Genomic DNA, 27,202 nt, shown 5'->3' with positions numbered 1-27,202 from the left:
TTGAAAGCCTTCCTTCCAGTAAAGAGGAGGAGGCTGGTACAGATGGTCACAGACAAACACCATCGCCATTTGGTTCTGCAACAAAGAGGAATGGGCAGGACCTTGTGCTGGAGGCCTTGCACCTTGAAAATTGTTGGGCCACCAAGAATGTTTCCTGGTGGTGAGCTACCTGCCAGGATCAGTGAATGCCCATTCTGAGGTGGCACAAAGTCTCTTCCGCAAATAGGGAGAACTTTGGCTTGATCTCTTTGCCACTGCTGAGAACAATAGTAATATCAGCACTTCTGCTCATTGTAGTTTCTAAGGTGTATCTCTCTCAGACACAGGTTCTGCCTCAAGAGGAACTTGGAAGTCCTGTATGCCCTTCCGCCGATACCACTCCTTCACTGAGTTCTCAAGAAGATCGGGACAGGCGAGGCCCAGGTTATCCTAGTGGCTCTTGACTAGGCACAGAGGGTATGATATCCTGAACTTCTGGGATTGAGAATATGTCCTCTGATAAGGCTGCCCCTCTGGGAGGATCTGCTGTTGAAGCAACAGAGCAGGGTCTGCCCCAGGGCCTTTGCACTCTAACGTCATGCTTGAAGGTTGAGCGGCAGCAGATGAATGCCTTTAGTCAAATTTGTGGCTTGGTGTGCCACACGCCAGATTGACCCCATCCAGGCCAAGTTATCTATTATTCTGTTTGTTCTAACTCTTGCTTAACAAGGATTTGCTTTGGGTACAGTTAAGGGTTATCTTTCGGTCCTTTCTGCCTTCTTACAGTTACCACATCACCCCTCATTGCTTGTTACCAGCTGTTATACAATTTTTGAAATGATGCAACTTATGTTTTCCTCTTCTCCCTTTTATCATGTCCCAATGGGACCTTAACCTGGTCCTAGCTTATCTGATGTGCACACTGTTCGAGCCACTTCACAGATGTCCTTTGAGGCTCCTTACTCTCAAGCCTGTGTTCCTTATCGCCATCACCTCAGCTCGGTGTGTGAGTGAGCTTCAGCCTCTTTGTGTCAATTGACCATACATTTCCTTCTTCGCAGACAAACTGATTTGGGGGACTCAGCCATTCTTCTTGCCAAAAATTGGGAGTGGGAATTGTAAGGCTGAGCAGAGGAAGCTAGAAGTATGAGAACATTTTAGGGGTGATTTCTTGTAGATAAATGTCTGCACTAAAGGTGAGCTGTATAATAGAGCAAATACATGACACAAACATTGACCAAACAAACTCTACCCTCCATACTTAGGGTGTTGTGGGACCTTCAGGCTCCTGGCCCCCAATACAACTGTACCTGCTGCACTAATGAAACCTGCTACTCTGAGTAGCAGGTTGCCTCTCCGCCTCTCTCCCCAAACCTGGCCATCACTGTAGTCCTGAAACAGACTCCCTGTCCTTTCCAGAAAAAATTAGCCCCCACATGTTACCCCCACTGTGCAGCAATAGTTTCCTCAGCTCTAATGCTTACAAGGCCCAGTGCGTCTTTTAGAGAGTAAGACAGTCATGATCCTGATGCAGTGGGCCCTCAGCACCCTGGGTCTAGTGCCACTTTACCTGGTCCGCAATGATAGCTGCTGCCTCCTAAAACAGGCAGTCTCCTCTGCTCTTTGTTAAAAATATGAGCTCTAATCTTGTCCCATACCCCTTCTGTCATCTCTCTGAGGCCCAAGGTAAGCAATCTCCTATACTTCAATAGTCACTGCTCTTGGGCCTTTGGAACAAGGTCAAAAACACTGGCACAGCAAGGGTACACTGCGGCCTAATGCAAACAAAGAAGGCTAGTAAAACAGCCATAATTGGAGTTTAGTTGGCCACTCACAGCACTTGGCCTTGGTGCCACTGCACCTGTAGCACAAGTGATACACATAGTCTTATGAAACAGGCTTCATCCTCAGCCCACTACACAGAGCTATTACTCCTTGGCCTGGAGCTCAGAGAAGGCTGTCTGCCTTTTTGAGTAATAAAAAAAGGGATCAAAGTCCAACATCTTGCCCCCCCCACTCCCTTCCTACATGCTGGAGTCCTGTTCCCTGCGCTACAAGGGTTCCCTGAGCCATAATACTAGCAAGGAAAATGAGCCTCCATTCCACTTTTTGCTAGTAAGACAGTCATACATGGGGTGGAGTTGCCCCCTCACACCCTTTGCCCCAGTGCCACATCACCTGCTACATTAATAATAGTGCTGACACTTTAATTAAAAACAGCCCCTATATGTTGCCACTTTCCTCAGATCATCTCTGTATGAAAGAGCTGTGTCTTTCCATTTGTAGATGGAAAACTTATCCCGTGGATAGCACCCCTCCAGTGGACCATGTTTGTGATGTTATCCATAGACCTCACTCTTTTACTCTTTCTCCTGTGCCATTACTTTGAAGCCCCAGGGGTCTGGGTGATCATGGCTGTAATTTTGAATGCGACCCTGCTGGTCGCCCTTCAACTTACCTGAAAAGACACCTAGTTGTTGAAGTGGGCAGGATCTGTCGGGACCAATATGCCTATGCTTTTTATTTTCACAAGTCAAGTTCCCATACTTTTTGTTAAACAAAAAAGAAACAAACATCCCTGAATGGTTAATGTCGAACTTGCAATGCCTCTGGGTGAAAGTGAAAGGGGGGAGGTGGGGCTCTCGTGTTGTGAAGCCGAGGGCGGGACAGAGACCTAGGTGCCTGCGTGTTGAAAGACATTTTAATTTGTGCAGTTGTTTGATCATCAAATGTAAGGGCTGCTTGGGAACCTGTATAAGCCTTAATTGATGGAGTCAATTTAGGTTTTATGATTAGTGACATAAGGATGGTGAGTTCTGGAAAGTGTCCTTTCCTGTCAAAATGCTTTTAATAGGTTCAGTCTGATTACCGTTTGCTAAATATATGCTCTGAAAGCAATAAAAGAAAAGCCATTAGAATTGGGTAATTCTGTGGCTTTTTTCCGCATAATTGTGGATGTTCCACATTTGCCACATAATCTATCAAGTGGTACAAAAGCTACAGACTTAGCTTCTAGCTGAGATGGTTAAAAAATAAATTACTAAAATGTGGTGATGTGTTGCCACGCAGGGGGAAGACCCTTTGCAAAGGTTAACTGATCAACTTTCATTTGCTTATTTCTGTATTTGGTTGTTAAACTGTTTCTAGTGAGGTTTGCCCAAATAGTATTACCATTTGTAAAAAAGTACAAAATAATGAAGTGATAATGTCGAAAAATATGCTGTATCATGCCAGATAATTTGCCTTTTCTTGCATAATTATGTCAACTCCGCTGCATAATTTGGTGCTCCCCTGCCACATAATTCCAGTGTCTCTCACTAACCCATTCTTGAAGGAGCCTCTCTTATACTGTGTGTAGTACAGTTTTAAAACTATGATTTTCATATTTACAGTGCTTTCGGTTACAGGTCTGGATCTCGTAGCACTATATATGCACAAGCCCCTTTTCCCCACTGCGCCCACCAGGATTCAATTCTGTCACTCCTAGGTCTCACACTCAGACATCTGCAGTGATTACATTCACCAACTGAGGTTACATAATTAACTTGAAATTATTTTTCATTTAAGGTGTGTGTTATTTTATCTGCAGTTACGTGCATGAGAAAAAACACAGACTAAGAGTTACAGTTTTTGTTTTCTTTTTGAATCGTGTCTTTGAGTCTGCCATGCACTTCAACTGCTGCTTGTGATTGAAGACAGCCTAGAAATGTGATAAATAAACAAATTCGCGCTTCCAGGCCATTTACATTTACACATTCTTACTGTTACATTTGTGCCCTCCTAGGAACCCTGCCTCGGGCCCCCGTGGTGGCACACTCCACAGTTTGCAGACCTCTGTCCTAGAGTGTGGCTTTCTATCCATTTTGCATAATGTGATGCATGAGCCCATACACACCATCAGTGCTTTGATTGTGCTGAAAAAGGTGGGTTTAAAGGGTTGACAAGGAAAAGCAAGACTAAGAACCATTTACAAAAGGGATAGCCTAGTACATATGACCTAGAGTCCCACATGTCTCTTCCTTCTGGTCTTCTTATTCTTCTCATGGCCCTTCTAGACCTCTTGATCTTGGTCCTACTGCTCCTGTTTCAAGTTGTCCTTTTCTGTAGTCGTTTTGGTACTGCTTCTGGCCTTGGTCTCCCTGGCCCTTGGAACATGCTAAAGATTTCCTGAATTTGGTGCTCTTGGTTCTGGCCCTTCCTGGATCTGGTCTTCCTGTCCCTGGGCCTTACTTCCTTTTATTTGTCTTTCCTCACCCCTGATCTTGAGGACCTCCTCAAATTGCAAATCTGGTGCTCCTTAGGGACACTCTTGGTTTGCCTTTTGATTCTAAAGATGTAGCTCTTTTAATTCCCTCTGCACAGACCCTGACTTGTGGAAACACTTAGGTTTTTGGGTGTTAAAGCTGCACCTAGGAGTGATGCCCCCTGACCTGGGGCAGATGGGGGCTTCTTTATAGTTTTGAAATATTTGTGAACGTTATGTGCATAGATTTCACATTACGGCATGTGTTCAAGGGAGGTAGCAATCACTAGGTGTCAACCAATTATTAGTTAACCTTAGATGATCTTGAACATTTTAATATTTGTAAGAATTAATATTGCAAGATGGAGGATGGAGGCTGCCCATAGAAGTCAAAAGATAAAGCTCTGTCTCTCTGTCCTTACCACCTGTTCCTTTGTCTTCAGGACTTGTCTGAAGGGAAAACAAAAGGTTTCTTAACCGAGCTGCCTCCTACAGGGTGTACATGAATCTGTCTGTAAGGCACATTCTGAGAAGCAAGGTGTTTCCTTCCCAGAATCCCTTCTAAGGCAGAAGAACTGCTCCAGCTAGTTTGGGTCTGTTTGAAAATTATAAATGACTCATTAACCCTTAATCACCAGTGGCCTACTACCCAACTGTCAGGATTTGGAAATGTAAGATGGAGCACCCCTTCTTCAAGCTAGGCCAGTGTGGATCCTGCTGCTGGTCCTTCCGGGAACTTGTCAGGTAGAATAAGAATACCACCGTAAGGGAAGGGAGGTAAGATTGTTGGTTAAGGTCATGCGTTTTAATGATGGAGTTCTGGGAACTGAAGAGATTGCATTTGGTATTGCCCAGTCAATATTTAGATCTCCAAGAAAGGTGCAGTTCGTAGAAAGGCTTGTTCAGAGATAATATAGTCAGCTATTTGCTGTAGAAAGCCCGATTCAAGATTAAGTGGGTGATAAATGGCCTAAAGGTAGTGAATCATTGAGTGGCAGATCTTAAAAGCCACTATGAAGGATTCGAAGGTTGCAGAGTTGACTGCTGGAATTTGAGTGCACATAAGGGATTTTGTGTGTATTATGGCTATTCCTCCAAGTTTTTTGTGCTTCTGTAATTGGGTTAAACGAAAGAGTTTAGAACGCGGGTTGGGAGCGCATTCAGCCATGATTCAGTGATGCATATGAGATTAACGTTATGTATTGTCATCAGGTTGACTAGATCTGCATATTGTGCATTTTCAGAACTTGAGTTGGCAAGCCTATATGATAGTTTGAAATGAGTTTGTGTTGTTGAGGTGGTTGTTTAATGGTAGGATGGTAAAGGAGACTTTGAATTTGGATGAAGTGTGGATAAGTGGCTTTGCTATGGTGAAATTGTTGTAAACTTACAGTGCTGGGTGAGGGGGGATTTGTGGCTATGTATTGCACGTGTACGTGGGGGATATTTCATGGAGGGGATGGTGTGTGACTTAGGTTCTAAACATGTGCTCTGTAGAGAACTTTATGCAGAGTTTGGAAGTCAATATGGTGTTGTGCATTGTGGAGCAGAATGACGGATTTGTACGAAAAGTGCTCATGTACCACCACTAAAACCCTGCAATAATCCGGCATCCTAAGTTGGCGATACCAGCCATCCTTAAGCGGAGCACATCTGGGGAAAGAGACATAAATACAAAGGCCCAGCGTTAACACGCCCCAATATGGACCTGGAGCAATATGGATAATGTGGTGCACCGCTAAAGGCACCCAGTTGAGCCTCATGCACATGACAGACCCTATGGGATGCCTGGGCTGCTTCACCCAGACCTAGTAGACACTGGTCCCTGCAAGCATGTGTATTTGGTACTACTTGAACACTGCTGGCCCAATTTAGAATGGCACAATGGACAAAGCCCTCAACAAGGTTGTATGTAGTGAGAGGATGAAGGGGAGCCCCCATGCTGAGCAGGATGCCGATGTAGCAAACGACCCTGCACCAACAGGAAAGGTGACACAGTGGGGCACTGCCGGCAGTGATACCACAGGAGCTATAAAACAGGCAATTCAAGAATCCTGCATGGCACTAGAACAGAAAATCAATGCCATTGCAATTTATCTAGGTCTCTTGCTTGGAGACAACAGGAATCCTTCAGAAAGAGTAGAAGAAAATGAGTCCACCATTGCCAATATTAGACCTTTGATCTTCCACTTGCAAAAACAAGTGGAGGCAATGCACCGGGACCTGCTGATGCTATAAGAACAGGCCGGAGAGGTAGTCCCATCACAACCACATTAGGGTAGTAGACCTACCTAAAGTTTAGATGGCCTAGCGGCAGAACTGTTTCAGAAGGACTGGCTGCTTTAAGAGGTGCTCCCCAACACACAATCTTAGTTATTTACTGTTGGAAGGGCCCACAATTTGCCATCCCTGCTGCTGCTTCTGAGTGCACCCCAATGACTAATGATGGCCAGACTGCTAAACTACAGGGTCTGAGATGATATCCTACAACATGCTCGTGCCTATGGTCCTTGGAGCTGTAGTGTCAAAGTGCATATATTCCCTGATTACATACCACTGGTGCAGACAATGCAGGGCTTCAGGGAACTCAAACACGTGCTGAAAGCCGTAAGGATTACCTTTGGATTGATCTATCCAGCAAAATGTAGAATAATGGCAAATAACAAAACATTCTTTGCCACTGCTAGGGAAGTTCTGTGAAATATCGGGCGTATGGATCAACTGGGACGGGTGTTGCGTGTTTACTCCTAAGCCACCATCATCAGTAGAGCATCCTTTATTCTTTGGAGGGCGTCCTGGGTTGGGAACCTAAAACCTTTAAATACTTAGGTATCCAGACCGACCATTCGGACTACTTATTAAAGTGTTAATAGGTAGAGAAATCTATTTATAATGTTCTACATAGTTTTACAGCAGTTTAGGGAGAACTGTTCATGTTTTAACATTTAAGTGGCTCAGTAATTTGTAGGTATCTATGTAGACTGTATTTTTCTCTACCTATTACCTTTTACCTATTACTTTTTAAACCTAATACATGTGTCTAAGGGCAAAACGCAGAACACAACAAAAGTATACCTAAAAAAAAATGGCTGCCTTTAATTTTTGCAAAGGCAGTCATTAGCTAACTACATAGTGTCTTGTCAACACTATGTAACGCAGTACTTCTGTGAAGTACTGTGAAGTTTTGTGAAAATATCACAACAGATATCACTAAGTTTTTAAATTACTCAAAACTTCAAAAATACTTACCCTACTTACCTGTAAACCTCAAAGTAATCATCTGCTCACCATAATGTCTAACCCTACCAAATTATATGTAAATTTGTTAAGCCATTTTCACAGTAAGCAAGATATAAAATTCTGTGGAAAACATGTTTCTGGACCATCTTTTTTATCTTTGCACCCCCTTGACCAATCACCGCACAACTTTCTATCCTTCAGGGCTATGTGATGCTATGAAACAACTAGGAACTAATTATGGTGCAATCTGTGGTTATATAGTCAAACCCTTAACCCTGGTCTCTTCCTTGATGAAGGTAAGGGCCCTCTTTGGCTCTGACTCTGAAGTGGTACATGTTGGACCTAAAGTTCTCACAAAGCCCTGCATGTCACCCCAGGTATGGATGACTAACCTGCATATACAATTGTTTAATGCATTGTGCCCTCTATGCAAGTACACTGTGCCTTATGGGACATCACCAGCAAGAGTTTGCCAAACATTGATCCTTTCAAGTCTTCCATGGCCCAAACACTCCCAAGACAGACATGATGTATGTTTTGTGTGCAGGTCTGGATACCACCAACTACATAGGCTGTGCTTTTTCCACCAATGGAGTGCTTGAAAGTCACACTTTCTATACTAGAGAAGGTTTATGGGCTTTTACTGCAGCCTAGATTACCCATAATGTCAACATTCCCAGCCCATGCAGCAACAAATACAGCTTATTCAGGGCAGAGGACGTCAGCCAAGGCTATTCAAAACAGCAGGGTCAGCTATCCTCCAACTCATACTCCACTGCTTCTGTGCAACCAGGTTGCTTTGATTTGCCCTCCCAGTCCTCCAACCAGCTGGCAGGGGGCATGATACAATATTTCTTCTCCTGATAGAAATCCATCACATCAGACTGTTGGGCCTCAACAATTGTTCAAAGGAGCTATGTCCTGCCTTTCACTTCTATCCAAGTCATTATTCATCCCAGTTTTTGGCAGACCACACCAATATCTTGATGCAAGAAGTCAAGCTCCTCCTGCCAAACGTGACATTCCGCTCGTGTTAGACTCTGAAATGGGCATGGGGTTGTTCAGGCTACCTCTTCATCCTGAACAAGGACAGAGCCCTCAAACCTATACTGGACCTTCAGCCTCTAAATGCCTTTCTGAGGAAGGACAAATTCTGAATGCTAACTGTGCCTCTGATACTCTGTACTGTGGATCCTTGGAGAATGAATGTTGTCCTTAGACTTGTAGGGCACATATTTCCATATATCAACCCTGCAGTCCCACAAACCTTAAGTGCAGCTCACAGTGGGTTCAGAACACTTCTGTTTTACTCTGCTGCCATTTGGCATTACCACACCATCTTGGATGTTCACAGAAAATATGGTGGTGTTCGTGGTGCATCTGTAGAGCTCAGCTATCCCACACCTTGATGACAGATTGAACAAGGCAGCCCATTGCAGTTATTCAACAGGTCAACTCCTTACAAAGGCTGGGGTCTATCTCTTTGAGGTTTTCCATCAGCAAGAAAAAGTCCTAACTTAATCGTGTACAGATGATTCCCATCTTGCACATAGTCTCGACACAGTAGTGGTCAAAGCATTTCCACCACCATAGTAAGTCTGCAAATTTCAGAATATGATCCTGATATTTCTAACTGTCCTGCATTTTTGTGAGGCTGGTTTTGAGGCTTTTCGGGCTCTTCACCTCATTCTTTTTGCTCATCCGGAACACAAGATTTCACAGGTGGACCATGCAGTAAAAGTTAAGGTCTCAATTGGCCCAGCACTGTAGTTGATCCTCTCACTCTGTTCAGATCTTGCAAGAGACAGTGCAGGACCTCACGTGATGGCAGACAAGCAATATACTGACCTGGAGCAAGCCACTCGCTCTTCCCCACCAAGTCATCATGGCACAAGCGTTGGGGGGTCACCAGGCAGAGGTGGAAATCAGTGGCCTGTGGTATCCGGTAAGGAGCCAGCTTGACATAAGTCTTATGGAGCTTCCTGTGACCCTTTTGGCCTTGACAGGCTTCCTACCAACCCTCAAGGCAAAGCTGGGAGATGGCCTAATAGACAACATGACTGCCATTTAGTACTGCAACAAGCAGGGTGGAGTGAGTCCTGTATTGTGTACCAGGAGACATCTTTGGAGGTGGCTGTATCAATAGCAGAAGATCTTTCTGATAACCAACTACCTAGTGAGGCCCCTGAAAGTCAGTGAGCATGAGCTGAGCAGATGTTGGCTGTAGGGCCACAAGTGATGTTTCCGCCCCGAGGTGGCCCAAGGCATCTTATATGAGATGGGTATTCCCTGGTTAGATCAGTTTGCAACCATCAGTGGCAAAGTTTCTCAAGACTGCAGTTTCTTCCAAAATGGTCACTAGGAGACACATGTTGTCTGCATTGGGGCACACGTCTTCTATACATATTCCTGCTACTGCTTCTCCTGCCCTATGTTCTGAGTAAAGTCAGAGCAGGTTGGGTCTAAGTTATTGTAATAGCCAGAGACTTGGCCAGAATGTGTGCCCAGAGTTCCTGAGCATTCACCCTCCAATCCAGCTACCCCTTTTGGGGATCCTCCTTTCTCAGCAACAGGAGAGGGTTCTGCATTTGTAAACTACACCTCTATGTATGGATGCTGAGCGGTGACAGCTAAATTGTTTTTAATTGCTACCTGACGTAGTAGACGTCTTTCTTACAACCAGGTGTGTATCCATGAAGTGCATAAGTGCATAGTACTGGGAGAGGTTTGTGGCCAGGTGTGGGGTACAGCATGGGGTATAACATCTAAACACTATGTTGGTCAGACTCTTTGATGGATTGTTATTTGCTTTGTTAATGACCCAACAAGCCCTTCCAGAGGATACAGTTACGGGTTAGATGTCAGCCCTTTCAACTTTATCTTTTTATTTTATTTTTTTAGCTTTGCCTGATTAACTCTTTTTACTTTACTGGTTGTGATCTATTTTCTTAAGGGTCTAATGCATATGTTCTCTCTAAAACCATTCATCATGCCTTAGTGATACATTAATCTAGTCCTGACATTCCTCAGGTGCACACCATTTGAGCCTATGTACAGTTGTTCACTACTACATCTGATGATCATAATTATTGCCGCCACTTCTCCGTGCAACATAATTAAACCACAGGAGCTCTCTATCCAACATCCCTACACCACTTTCTTTCTAGAGAAATTGGTTGGTGCTTCGGACTCACCTTCCTTCCTGGCATCACCCTTCCATGTTGGTCAGTCGATCAACCTGACATATTTTGCTCCACCACATCCATTGAAAGAAGAGGAGAGGGTCTACTGACTTGACCTTAGGAGAGCTTTGAGTTTCTACATGAATTGTACAACAGACCATCTTGTGAATATTCAGGTCTCTGTTGGGTTAATTGGGACAAAGAGAGTCAAGGTGGTGCAAAAGAGGACTCTCTCCAGGTGGATAATCCTGTTCTTTGCATTAAAATATCCTATGTGTTGGCTAGCAAGGAACCTCCCCTACAAGGCCTGGGCTGCATTTAGCTATAGCCTATGCTGCTACAGTGGTTTTGGTGAGGGGGTGTCAGTTCCAGATATCAGCCATGTTGTGACGTGGCATAGACATTCAGGTTTATGAAACACTACTGCCTTGACCGTCAGGTCTGACGGGGGTGGGGGGGACTATTTTTGTCCACTTGGCCCTGCAAAATTGCCTGATTTGGGTCCACTTCTCCGACCCTTCATGTTTGGGAGGTACTGCTGTGGTATTTATTCTAAAGGTAAGGACATATTGGTTGGAAATATCTATCAGAAGAACAAGTTACTTATCTTCAGTAATGCTCTTTTTAGTGGGTACTCTAACTACAGATTCCTTTTGCCCTCCCACCTCCCGGTTATGCGGAGTGGACTACTGAATGTTATAATAAAGTTCTAATTTGGCTTTTGGCACACTTTCACCTGCAGTTTGTTCGGAGTGCTTAGTGCATGAGAGCACTGAAGCAAAAAGATCAAACAATTGGTAGCAGCAGGCAGGGCTGGTGGTTATGTGGCACCTCTCCAACTCCAGGGCTGTATAAAGTCACCACAAGGTCATATAGCACCACAGATAAGGGTGTGAGGGAACACTGCTGGAAACAATCTCTGGATCCAGTCTGGCACCTGGGAATAGTAAAAAGGTGAGGAATCAGTGTTAGTATGCACCAGAAAGAGCATTACCAAAATGAGGTTGCATGTTCATAAAGGAGAGAACTTAATGTGAAAAACAGTGAGGTTGAGTATACTTTTCAGATATCAAATAGTTCTCTATGCATTCCAGTAGAGGCCTTTTTCTTGAAGGTGAAATAATACATTAAATAGTAGTAGCGGGGCAGAGCTAAAGCCCACTCTGCATATGTTTTCAGGAACTGGTAACCATATATCTTGCCAACAGCTACATTGTCAATCCAGACGTAATGGTGTGGCGTACTGTGTTATTGTGCCCAGTTACACTTAAACCTTTATCTTTTTTCTCATGTGGCACTTACTGTGCTATTGTGTGTGCATCTCTTTAATGCATACATGGTTGTCTACAAACTGTTTTTATGATATTAAAATGTTTTTCTATAAATTAAATGTGGATTCTATTTTTTAGAGGAATTCCAGGAAAGAAATGTGGAACCATCATATTAACTGCAGAAGAGCTGAATAATTGCAGAGTAAGCACATTTTACATTTTGTTGTCTGTTATGAAGTACACTTTCTCACACACTGAGGCACACATGCATACTGGATAACTTTGTAATATAGTCAAATATTGTATCAAGGGGTTCTGCCGACATAAGCTGTTGTATAATGACAAGGGCTATTGGATTATGCAGATTCTTTGACTGCAATATTTACAGCATAGTTATGGATTTACAACATTTGGCTGATAATGTATTTTCCTAGCTCAACTGGGTGAAAATAACACTGCCAAGTAATGTGCCACGTAATTAGAATTTTTAAATATCCATTTAGGTACTGTTGTTGCATGACTTGGTCCTCAATTTCTTATAATCCCAGTAGTCCTGAGACTGAAAACTCTGCAGAGTTTTATGAACTATCTACCATATTTAATGGTTCCGTGTATTTTGGGTTTTTGTACAACTGCATTTGGTGAAAGAATTTGACAATTTTGAGGATCAAATACTGAGAGCACACTTTTTATTAGAATAGGAATAGGGTCAACAATGACACGAGGAAGTGCAAAAACTGAATTTCCTAAACAAAAAATATTATGAAAATATTATGAAATTGTAAGAATCTAGGATATTTGATAAAATCAGAAAACAAGAAGTGATGGAAAAATCCAGTTATTAATTGAATATAGACAGTAGAAGTAGCTCAGAGAGAAAATGATGTTTAAATAAAGCAAGCATCTTGAGCTCAAGTGCAGATATCAAGAAATCTTTTTTGATGGGATGGGACTATGAACATATAGATAAGATACGAAGTAGAAGAATAACAGAAGAACATCTCCCTCATTGAAACCAACAAAGAAGAATAAGTGAAAGAGACTTAAAATCCTTTGAAAAATCTAATACAAAATATTAGACTGATAAACGTGGCAATATTGTCATAATCAGCAAAGATAAATACACAAAAGAAATCTTAAGACAAAGAGCTAAGATAACTTTACCAACACTTTACTTCTTTGTATGTTTATTACTCATACATGAAAGATAAAAGATTTGTTCAGACACCTACAAAACAGATTGGATGAATAGTTGTATCATTACAATCGATGTTATCTTATTGTACACTTCAATACAGAGTTCAAAATGAAGCCATGCAAACAGTTCCTTGACCAGGGAAATATTTGGAACCTGAAACTTAAGAAAATACTCAGCAAAATAAATGGTATATCTTTGAATAGTAACCTATTTTTTTTATGTAAGGAAGTGTTAGATAAAGTGTATAAATACCATGGGGAACTCCTTCTCCCTCAGCTGTGCAACCGAGGTAATGAGCTGCTGGGAGAAGGAGATTCAGGTAAATGAATTATAAGCCCAATAAAGGGGAAAATGCATTTCAGGGAAGCAGACTAATGTGGTGACAAAAATTGAAAGGAATCATTCTTCCTATGAGTGAATACACATGGAAAATATCTTTTGAATTTTAGTGCTTACCTATTAGGCACATGCTTCTAATACTGTGTAATGAAAAATTGATGCTGTTTTAACAGTTAATGCTCATGTATTACAATTCCCAATTAGACACTTGGGGCCTGATTACTACGGTGGCGGATGGGATACTCCGTCACAAACTAGACGGATATCCCGCCCACCATTTTACAAATTTCATAGGATATAATGGAACTTGTAATGCAGCGTCACATTTATGATGGAGTATCCTATCCGCCAAGGTCGTAATCAGGTCCTTAGATAGCAATGTCAATGTATTCAGGACCAGTAATGCATTGTTCAAAGAGAAGGTGAAAAATTACTTATCTGTGATCAAGACACTGAGGGGGTCATTACGACCTTGGCGGGCGGCTACCGCCGCCTGCCAGGTGGTAACCGCCGTGCGGCCGCCAATGCGGCCGCACTCACGCGGCCCCCCAATGCGGCCGCACTCACGCGGCACCCATTATGACATTCCCACTGGGCCGGCGGGCGCAAACCAAGTTTGCGCCCGCCGGCCCAGCGGGAATGAGGCCGCAACATAGGAGCCGGCTCTATGCAGACAGTGAAAAGCTGGCCGGGGCCCTGTTAGGGGGCCCCTGCACTGCCCATGCCAGTGGCATGGGCAGTGCAGTGGCCCCCAGGGGCACCAGGACACCCCTTACCGCCAGCCTCTTCCTGGCGGTGCAAACCGCCAGAAACAGGCTGGCGGTAGGGGGGTCATAATCCCCAGGGCAGCGCTGCTTGCCGGGGCTAAAATGGCATGAAACCGCCGGCCCCGGCGGTGCGACCGTGGCGCTACCGCTGCGGTCGTAATAAGGGCCTCCGTACCGCCAGCCTGTTGGCGGTACGGACGCCACATTAGCCCTGGCGGTCTCTGACCGCCAGGGTCTTAATGACCACCTGAGTGTTTTATATATATGTATATACACACACACACATATATAAACATATGTATATGTACATGGATTCGTCCCATTGTTCGGCTTCCCGCTGACTCAGCTGATTGCCGCTCTACAACACAGGTAGAGATTTGCTAAACAAAATCAGCCTACTACGTAGTTTTGGAGAAATAAAAGTAAAAAAAATATATATCTATATATATATCTATATATATATATATATATATATATATATATATATATATATATATATAAATATATATATATAGAGAGATATGTAGGGAAGCAGATCCTCTGCAGATCTAACTGTCCCCGTGCTGATATCTGATTCAGCTGAGTCCCAGAAAAAAAAGAAGAGTCCAGGATTGAGGCACCCTGACCCCTTAGCTCTGGTTCTGGGTTTTCAGAGGGACCCTGCCAGAGCTAAAAAGCATTGTTTTTCAAAAGTCAGAAAAATCTGCAGATCTGGATACACAGATTTTTTTGTTTTTGTTTTAAACGTTGGAAAAGAGGGCAGTATCCCACCCTTTTTTTTTGTTGTTGTAATTTTTATTAGCCCCAGGTGGGCCAGATCCCAGGGGCATTGGTTGCTTTGATAAAGGAGGGGCGCTCTGGGTTTACCTCTGATGGCTTCTATTAGACCCTGGGGCTCCCAACTCCCTAAGGTGATGAGAATGAAAAATGCGAAGGGACCAAGCGCCCGCATGTACCACACCTCACTGGGGCAAAATAATACTTTCATATGGGGAGGCCAGGTGGTCTCCCCCAGAGCCTTTGAGACTGTGACTTCCCTGGGGCTATATTAAACATGCATGTGGGGGAATGTGGAATTGAGTTTCTTTACAAACAGGTCTCCCAATATGGTCACCAGCGAAAAAAGAGCCCAAATATAGTACAAATATCATGCAAATTTTGCGCCTTCACCATGCACTGCTAATTTCCCCAGATATGACACCACTCATGACATCTTCTATGACATCATTGATAATATCAATTTAATATTTGCAGTAAAATTATTGATGAGAAAACTGTGCATGATGAGGATACGAGTTATAGTTACATTAGGCCACAGGTTATAGCTATCTGAAGTAACTCTAAATATAAAAGCTTAATTTATATGGTTTTGTACATATAAAATCTGAACCTAACTATAACGTCCCTGTAACCTTTGCTTTTTAGGGAGAATATATATATACAAATATATGTGTGTGTGTGTTTATGTATATATATATATATATATATATATATATAAATATATATATCAGTCTGATTCAATCAAGATGGCTTCAGATGGGCTACACGTTTATGTAAATGGCTCTTGGCACTCTAGGTGTTCTTTAGAACACTCTAGGTGGTTGCAGTAGAATACAAGGAAATCAACTGACAGGCTGCTCCTGTTGGAAGTACATGTTTTACTGAGAATGTCAGACTTCATTCTCGTATTGCTGAGAAAGATAGGGTGAGTTTACGGAAAACAGGCTCAGCACCTTCCATAACTTCTATGGGAAGAACATGAGAAAACAGTTTTCTCTCAAACATGATTCATGAAATCCCACCAGAAGGCTTTCTTCACAGGGTAAAATCACCTTAGAACACACCACAATTCGTAAAATGATTATGGTACCATTATCAAATGATTTATATTGTAATTAAAATGTATCACCCTTTATATGTTTTTTTTGTGAACCTCAATGCCTGTCATTCACTACAATGCGTTTCAATGTCATCCATGTCCCAGAGTCCTGTAACTGCTGCCACAAATATGTTATTTGTGTGTGTGTGTGTGTGTGTGTGTATGTATACGCACAGTTTTCCCCTCAATGGTTTTACTGCAAATATTCCATTGATATTATCAATAATGCAATCAAAGATCTCATGAGTGTTGCAGTATGTGGGATAATTAGCAGTGCATGGCGAGGGCGCAAGTTATAGTTACCTCAGGACAAGCATTTTAGTTACTTGAAATAACTCTAAACTGTAACTGTTGAATTTCTATGGTTTTGTATGTTTAACATGTGAGCCCAACTATAACGTTCCTCTAACCTTTGTTTTTTGAAAAATTAATTTCTATGTTTTTTAATTCTATTTCCTAACTAGAACAGCCCTGTAATCTTACTTTTTTTCAGTGAATTTCTATGTTTTTTTAACTTAAACTAATTTTATTTACTATTCGTTAATCTTTGGCTGTGCACAGCATAGGTTGGCCACAGGGCCTAGCTGCGTCTAGGCCCTGGAGCCAACACTCTATACCCACCCCACCGCCACGCCCAGCCTTTGGCAGTGTGTGGCAGGGATTGGCCGCATAGCCTACAGCCAAACCCCTATAACCTTCTGACCCCGTGCCACGCATGGCCTTTGGCCGTGCGCTACAGGGGTTGGCCGCAGGACTAGGCTTGTGGCCAGGCCCTGCAGCTAACTCCTTATAGCCACACACTCCCCTTGGCCTCACTTCCCTTGGTGTCATTTGAGATGTCATCCGTGATATAATAAATTATGTTATAGAACATATCATTAGTGATGTAACTTGAGGTCATAAGCAGTGCATGGTGGGGATGCAAGTTATATTTAACTCTGCTAACTATAACACCTAATTTCTGTTTTGATTTTTTTTTTAAACGTTAATAGTCAATGACAAATTCACATAACCATAACATTATTTTAACCTTTGTTTATTTGAGTGAAAAACAATAACAGATCTTTTTATCACACCTAACTTTTAGTGAACAACGAAATCTATATATAATATATACCTCCTCCAGGTGGTCACTTGATTCTGCCATCTTGAAACCAAGATGGGCAGAGGCCCCTGGGAGCATCTGAGTGGCTATGTCAGGCAGGTGACGTCATAAACACCTCCTGATAGGTGGCCACCTTCCTAGGTGACCAAACCCCCCTTTTAGGACTATTTAGGGACTCCCTTGAGGGTGGGTCCCTAAATTCGACGTGCAAGATTTCACCAGGACTCCTCTGCAATGTTTACTTCATCTTCTGGCCACTGGAACCACAACTTGACTCTTCAGGACCCGACAGAGCTGCAACTCTGGCGATGACTTTGCTTTCCAACATTGTTTCTCCGGCTCCTTCCAGCAACACAACATTTTGTCAGCTGTGCATCCTCTGAGGTCATCAAGACTTCAGCCTGTACCAAGAAGCAAGAAGGAATCTCCCTTGAAGTTAAGGAGTCACTCCCCTGCAACTGCAGGCACCAACTGCAACAACGTCCAGCTGTGTTGATCTGCTCTCCCTCAGAACTCAGTAGATCATGCATCACAGGAGGTTGTCTGGAGTGGTCCTTTCTGCCTGCTGTCCAAAGTGGGAGACGGTAAGCTCTTGCTTCTCCTTGCAGGACAGTACCCATGTGCCCGTACGAGTCTTGCAGCTGCCAAGGCCTGTTTGCTCCTGCTCCAAGGGATCTTTAGGCTCCGCGTAGCCACGGCCCCCAGCACTTCTTTCTGTTAAGCACAGTCTCCTGTCCACTGCTCCAGCTACGTGGGACTCTTCAGGTGTGCTGACTGGGCCTCACTGTGACTTACTGTGAGTGCTGCAAGTGGGTTGCATGTGAGGGCTGTGACTGATTCTGTTGGCTCTTGTGACTGCTGAGGGTCGCCTCTGACTCCCCTCCAAGGGTTGGGTCCTCTGTTCCTTGCTGGTCCTCTTCAGCCTTGCAACTCTTCTTTTGCTCCTCTTGTGTTTGCCAAGGATTGTTGATGGTTCTTATACACCACTGACCATCTATCACCAGACAACTGATGTGAGACACCATCTGAACCACTCCAAGGGCTCCTCTTTAGCTCCTGAGCTCGTGGTCTTCTTCCCCCCTCATCTACATGGTTCTGCATCCACAGAAGGGTGGGTAATGGCTCCTTCCTCCACTGGACACTCCATCATGTACTGGACTCTGTCCCCTTCTTTCGCAGGTCCTCTTCTACTGAAATCCACCTTTAGTTTCTTCTTCTCTGGTCCTGTTCTTGTACAATCCTTTTTCCAAGTCCTCCTGTTAGTCCTTGGGAAGACCAGGTACTTACCTCTGCTCTCCTGGTAGCTGGGGGTCACTCAGGTACTCACCTCTTGGGGTTCTTAGTTCTCCTAGCTGTTCTCCAACAACTCCACATCCTGGGTGGGATGGTCGGGGGGAGGGGAAGGGGGAGACTGTATCTCGCATTCCACTTTCTTAGTATATGATTTGGCCCTCCCCTAGGGCCCTTTCTATTTCCACTAACTATTGCCAGTGCTTGTTGTTTCTATGCTAATTTCTGATTGCTTTTGTGTATATATCTAGTGTGTACTTACCTCCAGTTGAAGGGACTGCCTATAAGTAATCTAGTGTTGTGTTACTATAATAAAGTACCTTTATTTTTTCCGCTGTGACCTTGAATTGTTTGGAATTGCCTGACGGAGTGAGGTCACATAAGGCCTAACGTATCTCTAGGATCTGGTTTGTTCCTCCTCTATTTTTGACAACGATGCCTGCAAAACAATTATTCTCAGGGCGTTTGCTCCCAGGAAGTTTGCATGAAAACTAAATCTAACCCTTTGTGGAAGAAGTCTAATCCTGCTTTGCTTCTGAAGGGGCAGAATCATTTTTTCTCCGTGTGGGAAAAAGAAAACTCCACAGGAGATGCAGAAATCTGCTATAACATCTTGTCCAGAGCTAAGGAGGATTTGGTCAACAACGGGCACAGTGTGGTCTTTTCTTATTTAAGTCTCCTCCCTGGAAGCCTATCGAGATGGGAGGCACAGCAAAGAGAACGGGGCCCGCCTGGTGTGCCCTCCTGTATTTCTTGTACATCTTCCTACCCTATATGTTCTGTTCCTTCTCTTATTTATTCTGCCCCCGAAGAAATGGTCCAGTCTCCCCCAGACAGTCAAAATACTTCCTTGCAACCTAGGGCTGTGGGGTCTCTCGAAGTGGGGTTTCAAGAGGAGGACTTTACTCCCCCCGATCTGGATTCTGATTTATAAAGGAGAGGAGATATGGGCAACAGGACAAGGATAAACTTTTGCCCCTTCGTGGTTGTATGCCCTTACCTCCTCCTACTGGACTGCAACGTTTTAGTAGCACATCCTCCTTTCATGACCAACATGCTCCTACCTGGACTTAAGTAACAATTTGCTAAGTCAACCACCTGATCAGGAAACCACAATTTCTTCCTCTTTGTTTAGCCTGGATAGTTTACTTTTGTCGATCCTAAAACATTGGGAGAAACATTGGAGGGTCTGATCGTATTTTTGATTTATTGACGGCTATTTTGAAAGAGCTGACTAAGGATGATAAAATCTGAGACCTAATTTGAGATCAATCGTATGGTGTAAGGGTTCTTTCACTGCCTGTTTGAGTGCCCGAGATGCCAATCACACATTCCTATGTAGATGTCAGTACTCGGGCAGGTAAGCCCCACTATAGAGAGTTATCTGTTGAAAGTGTTAAGGCTGAGAGTCCAGTAGATTCAATACTTTATGTTTTGAAACCTTCCCAAACTAGAAGGGAGAGGCTGACCAAAATTACCCCTGCTAAACAGGATGCATTTCCAATCTTTATATTATTTACCACTCAAGAGAATTGTAGTGTTGTGCCTCCTGCTGCTCCGATGACTGCTGAAAATATTTCTAAAATTAAAAGGAAAAAATGGAGGGTGTTGAAAAGACCGATTCATAGGGTCTCCAGGAAAGGTAGAAGGAAAGCTCAATTTAGAGAAGAAGCAGGTTGTTTTGAAAGGCTTGAAGGTGCTGTATATGTAGCCACGCTCTCCTCCACAGTGCCAGGCACCGACTTTGGAGTATTAAAGGGAGTTACTGGGGAGGCAACAACTACATCTATAATAGAGATTTCTGATGAGTGTGCCGCAATCCGTCAGCCACCCCATTTGAGGTCTCAAGTATGATGAAAGGTTCTACTATCTCTACCAATCTGGAGGCTATGTCTGTCCCCTGGTGCAACATGGATACCTGCACAATAGATTTTATTCCAATTTTTGATGCAGACGTAATCTTGAACAGATCTATGTTGCTCAATTGCTTCTCAGAGTCTGGTCCTTTGAGGCCAATTCAAAGTAGAGATATTGAGTTGATTTCTTTATTGTACTTTAAGGTAGGCTTCAAGTCAAGGATAACCCTTCATTCTAAGTGTATAATTATTTAGATTTTACGAAATGCTGAATGTATGCAACGCCATGGTACTGATATGATATCATTCCTGGATGACAAGGGAAGTTGTGTTGGTGGGAGGGGCTTCTGTGGTAGGGGGATGGAGAGCTGCACCCGTTGTCTCAGCCCTCCAACTGTAACAATTTTAATAATAGTAGGCCTAATGCAGATTTGCAGGGTTTGACGCGTCCTTCTCAAAGATAGTGGTAGATGGGTGTCAGTCAGGAATCATTCATTTCCTCTAAATCAGGCGTGGAGGTCTAGGTCTCCGCCATGTCCCTATAACTAGTAATGGCCTCAGTTGTCTCCTGGAATGCTGTGGGGTAAAGAATAGTAGGCAGAAACTGCATATGTTGAGTATGTAAGGCCCAGATGTGACCTGCCTCCAGGAGACTTGGGGGGTCATTACAACCCTGGCGGACGGTGTTAAAGGTGTGGTAATACCGCAAACAGGCCGGCGGACAAAAAAAGGGAATCATGACCCTGGCGGAAACCGCCAACAAAGACAGCCACTTTAACACACCACCCGCCAAGGCGGTACAGACAAGCAGCGCAGCGGTCACCGCCAACAGACAGGCGGAAGACAATGTATCGCCCATAGTATCACAACCCGCCAATCCGCCACCTCTTCCGGGGCGGATACACCGTGGATAAAAACACGGCGGAAACAGTTTCTGCAATGGGAAAACGCTCACCTGAACACATCCCACGAGGAAGGAGGACACCATAGAGCCGGAATTACAAATCCTACCGGCCCTTGTATTCCTACTGATCTACGAAGACCAGCGCCGGCGAAGACAACGGTGAGTACTGCACCTAAGACATAGGGGAGGGGGGAGGCAAAAGTCAGGGGGACAAACACGCAACACACCCACCCCCACCCTCGCATATTATAACACACACACCAATGTATTTACAAACATCAGAGTAACAACCCACAACCCCCCCGGAAGAATGCAAAGACAAAACGAAATCAGTTCAAACATTGTAATGTATCAATATACATGTCTCAAATATATACAGATATATCATAAAATCATTCAGAAGTATATACATTACGAGAAGTAGTGCAGATATGCACATATCAATGTCCGTGCACCACGAGTCCAAAAATGCATGGGCGAGGCCCACACAAGATACCTGTCCACAAACAGAGAGGACACTGCTGGGGCATCAGAAAGAAATACAACAGGCACCTCAGGGGGAAGGGACCAACCTGGGGAGTGCAAAGCCACAGTCTCTCAAGTCTCTACAGTGGGTGGGTTGCCCACTGGACCATCCTGGAGAGTGCAAAGCCACAGTCTCTCAATTCTCTACAGTGGGTGGGTTGCACACTGGACCATCCGGGGGAGTGCAAAGCCACAGTCTCTCAAGTCTTTACAGTGGGTGGGTTGCCCACTGGACCATCCTGGGGAGTGCAAAGCCACAGTCTCTCAAGTAGATAACAGCCTCCACTGGTTCTGGAGGGGGACTGGTGCCCAGAGTGCTTCATCCTGTGAAGCACAGACAGAGTGGATGGATCTCTCCACTGGTTCTGGAGGGGGACTGGTGCCCAGACTGGATTAGTCTCCCGTGACTGTCTCGTCACTGTCACAGCTGCACATGGGATAACAATGCTTGATGTGGCGGTCTTTTCCTTCTTCAGCGGTGCATGCCCTGTTCAGCGGTGCATGCCCTGTTCAGCGGTGCTTTGCCATGGCGGTCTCTGGACTGTTCAGCTGTGCTTTGCCATGGCGGGCTCTGGACTGTTCAGCTGTGCTTTTCTATGGCGGTTCTGGACTGTTCAGCGGTGCTTTTCCATGGCGGTTCTGGACTGTTCAGCGGTGCTTTGCCATGGCGGTTCTGGACTGTTCAGCGGTGCTTTGCCATGGCGGTTCTGGACTGTTCAGCTGTGCTTCTCCATGGCGGTTCTGGACTGTTCAGCGGTGCTTTACCATGGTGGTTCTGGACTGTTCAGCGGTGCTTTGCCATGGCGGTTCTGGACTGTTCAGCGGTGCTTTGCCATGCCGGTTAGGGACTGGGCATTGGTGTGTGGCATGACGTTCTCTGGACTGGGCATTGGTGTGTGGCATGACGGTCCCTCATTGCCCAGCAGGGCTGTGGCTGCCGGGGCCCTGCTGGGCACTGACTCCGGCGGTGGCGGTTGACTCCTGACCAGTGACAATACTTGGGCCCTCCTGGGCAATGACTCTGGCGGTGGCGGTGGTCTCCTGACCAGTGACAATACTTGGGCGCTCCTGGGCGATGACTCCGGCGGTGGCAGTGGTCTCCTGACCAGTGACGATACTGGGCCCTCCTGGGCAATGACTCCGGCGGTGGTCTCCTGACCAGTGACAACGGTGCTGGCGGTGGCGTATCGGCCACCGGGAAGGATGCCGCCCTTCTCCGCCGTGATGCTCACACCAGGCTGTGCAAACTTCTTCTGGCCCTTACCCACCTTTGGAGGAGTCACAGCTGACTCTGCAATCCCCCTGGGACCCCTGTGAGTTGTTTTGCCTCCAGGAGTCTTCACACGGTCCCGTCGGCCACTTTCCAACTTCAAGCCTTTACAGGGGGTGGACTGCCAGTGCCTTGGCTCCGTGTCACACTGCCTGCCCTGGTGGCCGGTGCACTCCACACACCTTGAACACGCACCACTGGTACTGGAGGCTTTTTGGCTGAGGCGCTACGACGAGACTGATGAATTGGAGGGGTGGGGGTGGGGGCAAAAAGGTCAACTTTGCAGAGGGACAGTTTCTGACGAACACTGGGATGGGTAGCTGGAGGGGGTCTGGGAGTGGAGGAAGAGGAGGTGGTTGTAGGAGGTGTCACTTTAGGTGTTTTGGGTGCAGGTGCAGGTACTGGAGGCTGTCGTGAGGTGGATGGATGTTGGGTGTGTGGGTGCCCGCGTTTGTGTACTTTGGGAGGGGGCGTCACACACACACTGGGAGAGGATACGGGATGTGTAAATGGTAGTGGGGGTGGTGAGTGCAGGTGAGCAGGGTGTGGTGCTGGCTGTTCTGGTGCGAGTCCTGGTGCCTGTAGATGTAGTGCATGCAGGTGAGAGTGTAGACGAGACTGGGAGGGAGGAGGCAGACGACGAGGAGGGGGACACAGTGGAGGCAGTGGATGTTGCTGTGTCTGCATGTGGGTGATGCTTGTGTGTGTGCTTGTGGGTTGTGTGGTGCTTTTGTTTGCCTGAGCTACTTTTGTGTGTTGAGGTGTTTGCATGCTGGTCTGATGGTGTGCTTCGGATAGGCTGGGGTACAGGGGACTGGGTCTGGGTGGAGGAAGTTGGAGGGGGGAGGCTAGACACAGGGACAATGGCTGCCATCCGTGCTGAGGCCAGAGATTGCAGGGTTCGCTGAAGGACAGCGTGACCAGAATGAATGCCCTCCAGGAATGCATTACCGTGTTGCAGCTCCCTTTCTACACCCTGGATGGCATTCACAATGGTAGACTGCCCAACAGTGAGTGACCTGAGGAGGTCAATGGCCTCCTCACTGAGGGCAGCAGGGGTGACTGGGGCAGGGCCTGAGGTGCCTGGGGCGAAGGTGATGCCCACCCTCCTGAGTGAGCGAGCACGGGGCGAACGCTGAGGGGCTGCTGGGAGGGCGGTGCTGGTAGGGGAGGTGGCGGCTGTACCTGTAGAAGTGGGGCGCACAGATGGTGCCGCCACCACAAGGGAGCTCCCATCGGCGGACGAGTCCGTGTCGCTGGTTGGTGATCCGGTGGCCGATGTGAAGCTCCCCTCGCCGTCCGTCCCACTGGTGCATTCAGAGTCCGTGGTGTGGCCCTCCATGGCCATGTGGGATGCAGCTCCCTCGTGCTCCGGTGCCACTGTACCTCCGCCTGATGATGCTGATGCACAAAAGAACAGGGAGAGCACAAAAAGGGGTTGGGGAAGACAGAAGAAAGACAGGTTGAGTGCATGGCATACCGCTACCGTTGGCGGACAATACAGACACAGCAGCCCCCTGCACTACGCCGTGCTCCTGGCCTCTACAGATGCAATTTCTGGGATCTGGCCTACATGGCTATGGTGGACATCTGCACACATGGATGCTGCAGGGGCTTGTATACCTGTACTTGGCACTCTACTGCGGTGGGGCAGAGTGCCACATGGCCTGCATTACGGAGGGGCCTAGCCTACGTATTTCTGCCTGGCCTAGGTACACCCACAGCCCTCCTCCCTCAGCCAGCCCCTCCAATGCGCGTCAAGTACCCAGAATGAGGTTGTACTCACCCTCTTGTGTCTGCTGTGATGCCCTCAAGCGCCCATCTAACTCCAGGTAGGCCACCGCCAGGATCTGGAACATCAGGGGGGTCATGGGGCGACGTGCACCCCTCCCACGTTGGGAGGCCATCCCCAGCTGAGCCTCCGCCGTCTTCTTGCTCCAGCGGCGAATGTCCTCCCATCTTTTCCGGCAGTGGGTGCCCCGTCTCTGGTGGACCCTCAGGGTCCGTACGTCCTTGGCGATGGCACGTCAAATGTCCTTCTTCTGGTGGGCTCTGACCTACATGACATGCACAAGGGAAGAAGAGAAGTCATTATCAACAGCACCGTCAATGTGAGTTTCCCCTCTCCCTACCCTAGCCATGTGGCACATTCATTCACATGCATTAATGTTCCCTGAACTCTGCCCCCTTCCCTCTTAAAACCAGCCCTCTCCACCCAGGCCTAGCCCATACAACGTGCTACCTGTGTACTAACCTGTTGGTCTGGAGGACCGTAGAGTAGCGTGTACTGGGGGAGGACCCTGTCTACTAGTTTCTCCAACTCCTGAGCAGTGAAGGCAGGGGCCCTTTCACCAGACGCAGCAGCTATCGTCGCTTCCAGACCGAGGTCACAGCAGCACTTACAGTGTAGGTACTCTCCTGTCGAAGATCAGGTATCTAGTGATTGAACAGATAGAAAATGGCGGTGACGTCCGCGACGGTGACGTCGCGGGGGTGCGTATCATCACCGGCAGCGCACTTGTTCATTGGCTCTTGGGTCCCATAGGGTCCAATGTTAACCAATGCAGCATTGCGCTGCGGTCTATGACCGCCTACAGAGACGGTGTGCAACGGCAACGCAGTTACCCCACAATCCCATTGTCCCAGTTTAGAGGTCAGGCAGCCGCCATTTCAGGGGCCCACATGGCTTCATTTACTTCTGTGTCACACATAGCTAGGCCTACACTCAACACACATACAGGAAGGGTTTTGTGTTTGGTGTCGTGTTCTGTGTAACTGTGGGTACATACCTGGAAAAAAGTTTACTCTGTGGTCGCTGTTGTCCTTCCTAGGCACCGTCATTTGGGACAATTGAGAAGATGGCGGAATCCTCCGGTGTACCGACCGCTGGTGGACCTGTTGACAATGGAGGAGCAACATTTAATTGTCACCTACAGGTTTGACCGTGCCACTATCCAGGAACTATGTACCCAGTTGGAGCCAGACCTGATGTCACCAATCCGCCATCCCACTGGAATCCCCCCTGACGTGCAGGTGCTGTCAGTGCTCCATTTCCTTGCAAGTGGGTCTTTTCAGACAACAGTGGCCATGGCATCAGGGATGTCCCAGCCTATGTATTCCAACGTCCTGTCCAGAGTGTTGTCTGCCCTGCTGAAACACGTAAGGAGATACATCATTTTCCCTGAGGTGGAAGATTTGGCTACAGTGAAAGGTGACTTCTATGCCCTTGGACATATCCCCAACATCATAGGTGCTATTGATGGCACCCATGTAGCTCTGCCCCCCCCCCACAGGAGTGAACAGGTGTACAGGAACCGGAAGAGTTATCATTCCATGAATGTACAGATGGTATGTTTGGCAGACCAGTACATCTCTCAGGTAAATGCTATGTTTCCTGGCTCAGTGCATGACGCCTACATCCTGCGGAATAGCAGCATCCCTGATATGATGGGTCAACTCCAGAGGCACCGTGTGTGGCTATTAGGAGACTCTGGTTACCCCAACCTGTCCTGGCTATTGACCCCAGTGAGGAATCCCAGGACCAGGGCAGAGGAACGCTACAATGAGGCCCATGGGCGGACTAGGAGGGTGATCGAACGCACCTTCGGCCTCCTGAAGGCCAGGTTCAGGTACCTCCATATGACAGGTGGTTCCCTATTCTACTCACCGAAGAAGGTGTGCCAGATCATCATCGCCTGCTCTATGCTTCACAATCTTGCATTGCGACGCCAGGTGCCTTTTCTGCAGGAGGATGGTCCAGATGACGGTGTTGTGGCAGCTGTGGAGCCTGTGGAGCCTGTAGAGCCTGTGGACAGTGATGAGGAGGAAGCTGAGGAAGAAGACAACGACAACAAGGAGTCAGTCATACAGCAATATTTCCAGTGACACACCGGTGAGAGCATTTTCATTTTTACCATTACATTCACTGTCACACGTCTTCCTCTATCCAGTCTGTAATTTCATAGGATTATTTGGTAACTGAGTTGTACCTTTCCATTACAGTTTCACAGGTGTGCTTACCAACGTGTGTCATCTGTATGCATCCTTCAAGGACTTGTGATGTGTGACATAGGTATGTTGCCTTTACAACTAGAAACGCATTTTGACACTGTCATTGATAATACATTTTACCAAATCATAGACTGACTCAACAT

General features: G+C 46.1%; 1 protein-coding gene across 1 annotated transcript in view; it reads left to right on the top strand.

Annotated features, from left to right (window-relative positions):
- Positions 1 to 27,202, top strand: part of CPNE8 (copine 8) — a 934,223-nt gene that overhangs the window by 397,282 nt on the left and 509,739 nt on the right. Inside the window, exon 7 of the mRNA XM_069229743.1 lies at positions 12,054 to 12,117. Within this exon, the coding sequence (XP_069085844.1) occupies positions 12,054 to 12,117 (64 nt within the window). The remainder of the gene's footprint in view (positions 1 to 12,053; positions 12,118 to 27,202) is intronic.

Source organism: Pleurodeles waltl, chromosome 4_1, assembly GCF_031143425.1.
Source record: "Pleurodeles waltl isolate 20211129_DDA chromosome 4_1, aPleWal1.hap1.20221129, whole genome shotgun sequence".
Lineage (NCBI taxonomy): Eukaryota > Metazoa > Chordata > Amphibia > Caudata > Salamandridae > Pleurodeles > Pleurodeles waltl.
Note: the sequence above shows the minus strand (reverse complement) of the source record. Positions and strands in the feature narration are given on the sequence as shown.